Source organism: Saccopteryx bilineata, chromosome 1 (assembly GCF_036850765.1).
Source record: "Saccopteryx bilineata isolate mSacBil1 chromosome 1, mSacBil1_pri_phased_curated, whole genome shotgun sequence".
In the NCBI taxonomy this organism is placed as follows: domain Eukaryota; kingdom Metazoa; phylum Chordata; class Mammalia; order Chiroptera; family Emballonuridae; genus Saccopteryx; species Saccopteryx bilineata.
In genome coordinates, this window is record NC_089490.1 from 26,786,369 (window position 1) to 26,798,430 (window position 12,062).

General features: G+C 34.1%; 1 protein-coding gene across 1 annotated transcript in view; it reads right to left on the minus strand.

The window, feature by feature from the left end:
• The window catches only part of CRISP1 (cysteine rich secretory protein 1), a 43,171-nt gene that overhangs the window by 12,103 nt on the left and 19,006 nt on the right, over positions 1 to 12,062 (minus strand). Inside the window, exons 4-5 of the mRNA XM_066252564.1 lie at positions 8,800 to 8,890; positions 7,599 to 7,747 (exon numbers count right to left, since the gene is read on the minus strand). Coding sequence (XP_066108661.1) covers positions 7,599 to 7,747; positions 8,800 to 8,890 — 240 coding nt within the window. The remainder of the gene's footprint in view (positions 1 to 7,598; positions 7,748 to 8,799; positions 8,891 to 12,062) is intronic.

The following is a 12,062-nucleotide window of genomic DNA, read 5'->3' on the forward strand; positions in this document are numbered from 1 at the left end:
AAACTAACAAAAATACAATCATACTTGGAGACCTCAATACACCGCTGACGGCTCTAGATCGGTCATCCAAACAGAGAATCAATAAAGATATAGTGGCCTTAAACGAAATACTAGAACACCTGGATATGATAGACATCTACAGGACACTTCATCCCAAAGCGACAGAGTATACATTTTTCTCTAGTGTACATGGAACATTCTCAAGAATTGACCATATGTTGGGCCACAAAGACAATATCAGCAAATTTAGAAAAATTGAAATTGTACCAAGCATATTTTCTGATCATAAAGCCTTGAAACTAGAATTCAACTGCAAAAAAGAGGGGGAAAAACCCACAAAAATGTGGAAACTAAACAACATACTTCTAAAAAATGAATGGGTCAAAGAAGAAATAAGCACAGAGATAAAAAGATATATACAGACAAATGAAAATGAAAATACGACATATGAGAATCTCTGGGATGCAGCAAAAGCAGTAATAAGAGGAAAGTTCATATCACTTCAGGCATATATGAACAAACAAGAGAGAGCCGAAGTAAACCACTTAACTTCACACCTTAAGGAACTAGAAAAAGAAGAACAAAGACAACCCAAAACCAGCCGAAGAAAGGAGATAATGAAAATCAGAGCAGAAATAAATGAAATAGAGAACAGAAAAACTATAGAAAAAATCAATAAAACAAGGAGCTGGTTCTTTGAAAAGATCAACAAAATTGACAAACCCTTGGCAAGACTCACCAAGGAAAAAAGACACAGGACTCAAATAAATAAAATCCAAAATGAAAGAGGAGAGATCACCACAGACATCATAGATATACAAAGAATTATTGTAGAATACTATAAAAAATTATATGCACCAAATACAACAATCTAGAAAAAAATGGATAAATTCCTAGAACAATACAACCTTCCTAGACTGAGTCATGAAGAAGCAGAAAGCCTAAACAGACCAATCAGCAGGGAGGAAATAGAAAAAACTATTAAAAATCTCCCCAAAAATAAAAGTCCAGGCCCAGACGGTTATACTAGTGAATTCTATCAAACATTCAAAGAAGACTTGGTTCCTATTCTACTGAAAGTCTTCCAAAAAATTGAAGAAGAAGCAATACTTCCAAACACATTTTATGAGGCCAACATAACCCTCATACCAAAACCAGGCAAGGATGGCACAAAGAAAGAAAACTACAGACCAATATCTCTAATGAATACAGATGCTAAAATACTAAACAAAATACTGGCAAACCGAATACAACAACATATTAAAAAAATAATACATCATGATCAAGTGGGATTCATCCCAGAATCTCAAGGATGGTTCAACATACGCAAAACGGTTAACGTAATACACCATATCAACAAAACAAAGAACAAAAACCACATGATCTTATCAATAGATGCAGAAAAGGCTTTTGATAAAATACAACACAATTTTATGTTTAAGACTCTCAACAAAATGGGTATAGAAGGAAAATATCTCAACATGATAAAGGCCATATATGATAAACCATCAGCCAACATCCTATTAAACGGCATAAAACTGAGGACTTTCTACCTTAAATCAGGAACAAGACAGGGTTGTCCACTCTCTCCACTCTTATTCAACGTGGTGCTAGAAGTTCTGGCCAGAGCAATCAGACAAGACAAAGAAATAAAAGGCATCCATATCAGAAAAGAAGAAGTAAAGCTATCACTTTTTGCTGATGATATGATCCTATACATCGAAAACCCGAAGGACTCCACAAAAAGATTATTAGAAACAATAAACCAATACAGTAAGGTCGCAGGATACAAAATTAACATACAAAAGTCCATAGCCTTTCTATATGCCAACAATGAAATATTAGAAAACAAACTCAAAAAAATAATCCCCTTCACGATTGCAACAAAAAAAATAAAATACCTAGGAATAAACATAACAAAGAACGTAAAGGACCTATATAATGAAAATTACAAAGCATTGTTAAGGGAAATCAAAAAAGATACAATGAGATGGAAAAATATTCCTTGTTCTTGGATAGGAAGAATAAATATAATCAAAATGGCCATATTACCCAAAGCAATATACAAATTTAATGCAATTCCCATCAAAATCCCTATGAGATTTTTTAAAGAAATGGAACAAAAAATCATCAGATTTATATGGAACTATAAAAAACCCCGAATAGCCAAAACAATCCTAAGGAAAAAGAATGAAGCTGGGGGCATTACAATACCTGACTTTAAACTATATTATAGGGCCACGATAATCAAAACAGCATGGTATTGGCAGAAAAATAGACACTCAGACCAATGGAACAGAATAGAAAGCCCAGAAATAAAACCACATATATATGGTCAAATAATCTTTGATAAAGGGGCCAACAACACACAATGGAGAAAAGAAAGCCTCTTCAACAAATGGTGTTGGGAAAACTGGAAAGCCACATGCAAAAGAATGAAACTCGACTACAGCCTGTTTCTGTGTACTAAAATTAATTCAAAATGGATCAAAGACCTAAATATAAGACCTGAAACAATAAAGTACATAGAAGAAGACATAGGTACTAAAATCATGGACCTGGGTTTTAAAGAACATTTTATGAACTTGACTCCAATGGCAAGAGAAGTGAAGGCAATGATAAATGAATGGGACTACATCAGAATTAAAAGTTTTTGCTCAGCAAGAGAAACTGATATCAAAATAAACAGACAGCCAACTATATGGGAACTGATATTTTCAAACGACAGCTCAGATAAGGGCCTAATATCCAAAATTTACAAAGAACTCATAAAACTCAACAACAAACAAACAAACAATCCAATAAAAAAATGGGAAGAGGACATGAACAGACACTTCTCCCAGGAAGAGATACAAATGGCCAACAGATATATGAAAAGATGCTCAGCTTCATTAGTTATTAGAGACATGCAAATCAAAACTACAATGAGATACCACCTCACTCCTGTTAGATTAGCTATTATCAACAAGACGGGTAATAGCAAATGTTGGAGAGGCTGTGGAGAAAAAGGAACCCTCATTCACTGTTGGTGGGACTGTAAAGTAGTACAACCATTATGGAGGAAAGTATGGTGGTTCCTCAAAAAACTGCAAATAGAACTACCTTATGACCCAGCAATCCCTCTACTGGGTATATACCCCAAAACCTCAGAAACATTGATACGTGAAGACACATGTAGCCCCATGTTCATTGCAGCACTGTTCACAGTGGCCAAGACATGGAAACAACCAAAAAGCCCTTCAATAGATGACTGGATAAAGAAGATGTGGCACATATACACTATGGAATACTACTCAGCCATAAGAAATGATGACATCAGATCATTTACAGCAAAATGGTGGGATCTTGATAACATTATAAGGAGTGAAATAAGTAAATCAGAAAAAAACAAGAACTACATGATTCCATACATTGGTGGAACATAAAAATGAGACTAAGAGACATGGACAAGAGTGTGGTGGTTACCAAGGGTGGGGGGGGAGGGAGGACATAGGAGGGAGGGAGGGAGAGAGTTAGGGGGAGGGAGAGGGGCATAGAGAACTAGATAGAGGGTGATGGAGGACAATCTGACTTTGGGCGAGGGGTTTGCAACATAATTTGATGACAAAATAACCTAGACATGTTTTCTTTGAATATATGTACCCTGATTTATTAATGTCATCCCATTACCATTAATAAAAATTTATTTAAAAAAAAAAAAAAAAGAAACACATGCTTTAAAAATTACATGGGAAATTAGAAAATATCTTAAGGCAAAAAATAAAATTCAACATACTAAAGCTTACGGTTAAAGAAGCAAAACACTAAGGAAAATTTATAGCTATAATGGTTACAATAAGAATAAGGTCTCAGATCAATAATCTATAACTTTAAGAAACTAAGAAAAAATAATAAGTTAAACCCATAGCTATCAGAAGGATGGAAATACATAGGTTAGAGCATAGATAAATACAATAAAGAATAGAAAAATAAAAAAATCAATAAAACTGAAACTAGGTTCTTTAAAAATAAAATTGATCAATTAGCTACATTAACTAAAGAAAAAGAATAATCAAGTAAATTACACAATAAATATCAGAGTTAAGATAAACAATAAAGAATAAGAAAGCTATAAAAAGTCAATGTAATTAAAAGGGTTTTTTTGGTGGAAAAAGCTCTGGTTCTGATGGTCACTGCTGAATTTTACCAAATATTTAATGACTAACTAATACCAATAATTTAAAAAGTCATCTAAAAGTTTCAAGATGAGGAGCGCCTGCTATGAAGCCAGCGTTATTCTAATACTGGAAGCAGACACAGACACTACAAAAAAGTACAGACCAATATCCCATATGAACAGGGATGCAAAAGTCAACAAGTTCAGAAGCATATAAGATGGATTATACACTGTGAGCAAGTGGGATTTATTTCTGCAAAATAAGGATGGTTCAACAGGTGAAAATCAATGTAGACCACCACATTAATATAATGATGGGGGGAAATTACATGATTGAATTAATAGAAGCTAATTAAAAACATTTTATAAAATTTAACACTCTTTCACATTAAAAAATGGTCAACAAACGGATAATAAAAAAAAGAAAAAAACTATCATAACATAGTAAAAGCCAAATACGTAAATTTTTCTGCTAACATTTTAATCAATGGTAAAAATAGAATTATTCTTTTAAAATTAGCAACAAAACAAGGTTGCTGGCTTTTGCAACATCTTTGAAACATAGTGTTGGAAATGTTAGAAAGAGCAACAAGTCAACCAATAGGGAAAGGAAAGAGTAAAATTACCTCTGTTCATAAATGACATTGTGTTATATGTATAAAACCCTGACAACACAACATAAAATTTTAAAAACTGATGAACAAATTCAGCGAATCTTCAAAGTACAAAATTAGCACACAAAGGTCAATTGTGTTTCTATAAACTTGCAATAAAGAATCTGAAAATAATTAAGGATACAATTCCACTTAAAATAGCATTAAAAAGAATAAAATACATACAGGGTGGGTAAAACTAGGTTAATAATAATAAATACAATCAATAATTAATAATAATTAAAGATTAAAGTCTGTTTTGTACACTCACACTGTAAACTTATCTTTGTCTACCTCTATAGGAACAAACCAATGTAGGTGAAAGATATATACATAAAAATATAGCTAGTAGAAATTTTAAAAGATTCAAATAAGGAGAATGACATACATTGTGCACAGGCTAGAGGACTTCATATTTTTAACATGTTAACATTACTCTAAGCATTCTACAGATTGAATGCAATCCCTATCAAAATTCCAGTGCATATTTTCACAAATAATTCCAAAATTTATATGAAGCCTCAAGAAACCCCAAATAGGCAAACAATCTTGAAAAAGCAGAATAAAGTTGGTAATACTGTTCCTGATTCCAAACCTTACCACAAAGCTATAGTAATAATACTGTGGTCCTGGCATAATGATAGACACATAAACCTATGAAATAGAAGAGAGAGCCCAGAAATAAACCCTTACATATATGGTTAAATAATTTTCAACACGGGTAACAAATCATTCAATGGGGAAAGAGAAGTCTTACTACAAATAATGCTGGGAAAACGAATATCCACATGCAAACAGATGAAGTAGATCCTACCTTACACCATATAAAGATGAGCTCAAATGGATCCAAGACCTAAATATAGGAGTGGAAACTCTAAACGTCTTAGAAGGAAACATAGGGGAAAAACTTTACAATATGGAAAGTGGCAATAATTTCTTGATATGGCACCAAAATACAGGCAAAAAAAAAAAAGATAAATTTAATGTCAAAATTTAAAACTTTTGTGCATAAATAGGGCATCATCATCAAAATAAAAAAGCAATCCCTGCAACAGAAAGTTGTATTTACAAATCATATACCTGATAAGGGGTAGATATCATCTTACAACTAAATAATAAACAAAAATCTCTGCTTAAATAATGAGCAAAGGATTTGAATAAATATTCCCTCAAAGGAGATATACAAATGGCTGATAAGCACATGCAAAGGTTCTCAGCATCACTAATCATTAGGGAAAGGCAAGTCAATCCAACAATGAAACACTACTCCACATTTACTATGTTTTATATAGCATACAAAATAAAACATAACACTAACAAAAAATAAAATATAAGAAGATTGTGCATGTCATGTATTAAATGTTTATGTCTCCTAAAAATTCATACTCTAGCAGTGTGGCTCTATTTAGAAGAGTCTCTAAAGAATTAATTTAGATTAAATGAGGTCATAAGGGTGGGGCATGATATAATAGGATTAATGTCTTTATAATAAAGGACACCATAACACCATCCCCCAACCCCTGGCTTAGATATGCACAGAAGAAAGACTATGTGGCAATGTAGTGAGAAGATGGCCATCTATAAGCTAGGAAGAGAGCTCTCACAGAAACTGACTATACTCCTGACATTCACAGACTTGCAACCTCCAGAATTGTGAGAAAATACATTTTTGTTGTTTTATCCACCCAGCCTGTGATACCTTGTAAATGGCAGCCCAAGCTGACCAATACAGTGTGAATGTGAACAAATAGAAAATTTCATTGCTGTGGGAATATAAAATGGCATAGCAACTGTGACAAACAGTATGACAATTTCTCAAATAATTAAATATAGAATTACCATATGATCCACCAATTCTACATTTGGGTATATAATCAAAATAATCGAAAACAATATAAACAAATATTTATACATCAATGTTTATAGCAACATTATTCTTAATAGATAAAAGGTAGAAACAATCTAATAATCTATTGATGGATAAATAGATAAACAACAGGTAATATATATATTATATATACATACACACACACACAATAAATTTTTTTCAGCCTTAAAGAAGAATAAAATTCTAACACAATGAACAGCATGAATGAACATGGATTGAGGATATTATGCTAAGTGAAAGAAGGCAGACATAAAAAGACAAGTATTATATGTTTCCACTATATGAGGTATCTAAAGCAGTCGTCAAAGTTATAGAGACAGAAAGTAGACTGGTGGTTGCCAGAGAATGAAGAAAAGGAGGATTGGGGAGTTCCTGTAATGGGGTACTGAGTTTCAGTTTGGGAAGATGAAAAGTTCTGGAATTATACAATGGTGATATTGCATAAATATTTGAACATAGTTAATGCTAGTGGACATCAATGGTACATAATTTAAAAATGGTTACAATGATAATTTTTATAATATATATGTATATTATTTTACCACAATAAAATTAAATGAGGCAAAAGGGGATTAAAAGTTATAACTATTTTTATTCTTTACAAATAGAATTTATAAATAACTGTTTTATTAGTGTTTTTATTTCTCAGAAAATCAAATGTGTGAAAAAACAAGCAACTTCTCTAAGCCACCTATAAAGGGAATCTCATTTTCTTGCCTTGCAAATTATAAAAGGAACACAGTTGGTCAGGTGTTGCAAATTATAAGAACTCGGGGGGAGGGTCAAGTATAAGTTTGCAAAAAGTGGGAAAATGATTTTCCTTGGTTTTCTCAGTCACCTATTTTTTACATATGATCATAGTCGCTTAAGCAATGTGTATATTTGCCAGTTCACAAATTACCTGAGTGTAATGATCAGCTGTTTTGTCCTCATCCATTGGTGCCCATTGGCCATACTTAAAGTATTTAGACTCATTGTACCAGATTTTAATTACATTTGACCATGAGGTAAGAGAAGATGTCAAATACAAATTTTCTCCACAAAAAGTATCTGAAAAGAGGAAAAAGGCTGGGTCATAATTTAAAAATTTGAAAACATTTTACAAGGATAATCTTTGTATTTTTATTTTATAAATATTTCACTCAGTTGTATCTCTGTATCTTTCTAAGTAAATTTCTGGTGCTCAAGTTTGGTGAGAAGCTGACGTAGGAGATAATGTGCAAAGCTTGGAAACAAAATCAATCAGCATGTCAGTGTCTGCCACATCTAAGCTTATGAAGAACAGTGACATCAGTCAGAGCTGGCCAATAGTTGTAACATGGCCCATGGGTTGAAAACAGCCACAGAGAAGTATTTATCATGCAAGAACCTTGAGATAAACATTTGCTCATTTAGCCATCCACTTATGATGTGAGCTCTTAGTCAATTATGGGACTAAGGAGTGAGCTGCATTTCTCTGGCTAAGGGTAGACTTACATTGCTAATTCATTGCCCAACAACATTGGGCAAAGATGTCTAATAATTGATAAATATGGAGGTCTTATTAGTATTTTAAAATATTTTCTGATAAGTATTTCATAAATAGTATTAATCTCTACTTGAGTATAAAGTTGTATTGGCTTTCCTGAAAACTTGTGCTGAACCACTTATTATATATGCCATGAGGTGGACTCATTTTTAAGCACCTGTAATTGTTCTTCTGGGAAGGTCAGTGTAATTGAATATAGCTTCCTTCTCAACTGTACTAGTGTTCCAAAGTTTAAGGTATGGGTGATATTGTGAGTGGCTGAAATAACTATGTAGAGTGGAAATCTAGCTATCCAGCAGTTTGTACAATAGTTATCATTGTATTACTCAAATATTCTGTAACCCTGAGAGCTTCGCTTCTTTTCTTCTTCTGATGAGAATCTGGAATTTGAAAAATTGAATATCCAAATTAAAAAATTAATCTTAATTGAAACAGTGTGGTGAACCACAATCCATTGTCACTTAAGGGGCCAATGTGAATATAGACTATGTGACTTCAATGACCCTTTCCATGTTACTTAACAATCTCCAAGGACTTGTGAGCACAAAGGTGAGTGATATAGACATATACGTACTTGTAATTCGCCTCTTAAGTGCATTGCTCTTTATCAAGTCACAATACTTTGTCAACATTCCTGCATTGTGTGCAGCTTCTTTGCTCCAACTCTACAGTGGGAGAGGAAGACAAACACATGGTCTAACATTTCCATAATAAGATTCCAATTCATTGAATCTCCTCACTAGCAATCTCCTCACTTTAAATAATTTTAGATAATTTAAATAATTACATTACTTTAAACAGTCTACTTGAAAGAAGACACAATTTACCATTCATTCTTTTAGCCTTTCAATTTACAAAATCAAAATTTGGTAATAAATTTCAGGGGTAGCTTCTCTCTCAGAAGTATTAAAGAGCTTGAGTAAATACTTCCAGTACAATATATCAGGGTTAGAAATCTTTCTCATCACTTATTGGAACTTATTATTTAATTCTTTAAAACCTCAGTTTCTTCATCTGTAAAAGGTAACCCATAATTTATTTATACCCAATAGTTTGTTTAAACATTTTAATATAATTCATGCCATACAATTATAATATTATATATAAATCTTAGGTTACATGCTCAATAAATAAATGATGGTTGTGATTAGAAGCAAGTGTAGTGTCACACATCCCTATAAAGAATTGTGAATAATAATAAATAAGAAAAATACAGCTAATATTACATGGCAGGGTCTGTTTCCAATTCGTCATGTATATTCTCACATTTTAACTCACAACAATACTATAGGAGTACTATAATTATCCTCATTTGCAAATGAGGAAATTGAGGCACAGAGATGCTGCATACTTTTTTAAGATAACACAACAAATAACTGCCAAGAGAAGAATTGGAATCCAGAGAATTCTGGTCCCAGAATGTGTGCTCTGAACTCTTAATGTGTGTCAGTTGTGCTGAGCTGAAGCATTTTGTTTGGTAGACGAACTGAAATGAAAGGGCAAAAGTCGGTATCACTAGTTATGGGATTCTGTGGCATTCTCTCTAATCCTCTTTCCTTCTCACATTGTGCTCATCCATTTAAAAGACTGTCCAAATAGCTGCACCCAGCACATTTTCAACAAATATTGTGGAGTTGGTGTTTTATTATAGGATTTCACAGAAATCATTCAGCTACTCTTTCGAATAATTTTTGGATGACATTCGAATACTGATATTCAAAATTTATCCTGACATCTAAGTTCAACTGTTATATGTATATGCTGTCATCCGTGTCAGTTTCATAGAATTACACCTCAGGTAAACTGTGAGATGACCTAAGTGACACACTAGCCTAGGGTCAAAATAAAAACGTGGTTTTGTAAGGTTTGATCGTTTCATTCTAAAAAAAGATGAATTTTAGTAGCAGATACATCTAACTGAAGAAGTAGAGATGAAACAATACATCCCATGAGGGCATAACATCTCCTGACAGTGGAATACCATCATCATGCTTACTATAGTAACCAAGATACCAAATAATTGGGACTGGAATTTATCTGGTTAACTTATGGCTGATTCAGTGGTAGGATTCAGCCAGATCGCACCAAATTGACAGAACCGATACCTAATTTTTTGTTGAGCTCAGTGCACCGGTTGTTAAAATGGCATTGTCATCAGGGTTCTCTCTAAGGTGCCTGGGCAGCCGCCCAATGTGGAAATCACAAATTTACATTCCTTACTCTTTTTTAACGTTCATCTGCACAACAGCGTACTCTAAGCGCCTGTAGTCATGTTCATTCCATCCGTAGGTGAAAAAAATTTGAAGGAACTATGCTTATAAATATTTACTTATTCATTTCATAAAATTTATTATATCTTTGATAAAATACTACATTTTTATTCTCTCACATTTCTCACTTCAGTAAACAAACATTTAACGTAAAGAGAAAAAGTGCCAAACAACCAGGGGCTACAAGCTGTCATTGGAAATATCTTAAATACCAGTTTTATTGATTTTTGTCAGGTGTTATTTAATATATTTTTCATTAATAATATTTTTAAACTTTCTTATATCGTAATATAGTTTTGTGCACCTCTTTTATTGTTCTTATTTTATTATTAAATGCATGAAGTAATGAACTCCCTTTCAGAATATTGGTTGTTCTTTTTTTTTAAATTTATTTATTAAATTTAATGCAGTGACATTGATAAATCAGGGTACATATGTTGAGAGAAAACATCTCTAGATTATTTTGACATTTGATTGTGCTGTATACCACTCCCCTAAAGTTAAATTGTCTTTTGTCACCATCTATCTGGTTTTCTTTGTGCCCCTCCCCTCCCCCAACCCCTCTCTCCTTCTTCGCCCCCTCCCCCTCCCCTCACCCCCCACCCCTGTTGCCATCACATTCTTGTTCATGTCTCTGAGTCTCATTTTTATGTCCCTTCTATATATGGATTCATATAGTTCTTAGTTTTTTTCTGATTTACTTATTTCACTCCGTATAATGTTATTAAGGTCCATCCATGTTATTGTAAATGATCCGATGTCATCATTTCTTATGGCTGAGTAGTATTCCATAGTATATATGTACCAAAGCTTTTTAATCCACTTGTCCTCTGACAGACACTTGGGCTGTTTCCAGATCTTCGCTATTGTGAACAATGCTGCCACAAACATGGGGGTGCCTTCCTCTCTGTCTCTCTCTTCCCCTCCCACAGCCAAGGCTCCATTGGAGCAAAGATGGCCCAGGTGCTGGGGATGGCTCCTTGGCCTCTGCCCCAGGCACTAGAGTGGCTCTGGTCTTGGCAGAGCGACGCCCCGGAGGGGCAGAGCATAGCCCCCTGGTGGGCAGAGCATCACCCCTGGTGGGCATGCTGGGTAGATCCCAGTCGGGCGCATGCGGGAGTCTGTCTGACTGTCTCTCCCTGTTTCCAGCTTCAGAAAAATACAAAAAAAATTGGGGGTGCATTTCTGCTTTTGGAGCCGTTCTATGGTGTCCTTGGGGTATATTCCTAAAAGTGAAATAGCTGGGTCAAAAGGCAGTTCGATTTTCAGTTTTTTAAGGAATCTCCATACTGTTTTCCACAGTGGCTGCACCAGTCTGCATTCCCACCAGCAGTGCAGGAGGGTTCCCTTTCTCCACATCCTCGCCAGCACTTATTCTGTGTTGTTTTGTTGATGAGTGCCATTCTGGTGGTGTGAGGTGATATCTCATTGTGGTTTTAATTTGCATTTCTCTAATCATTAGTGATGTTGAGCATTTTTTCATATGCCTATTGGCCATCTGTATGTCCTCTTTGGAGAAGTGTCTATTCATCTCTTTTGCCCATTTTTGGATTGGATTGTTTGTCTT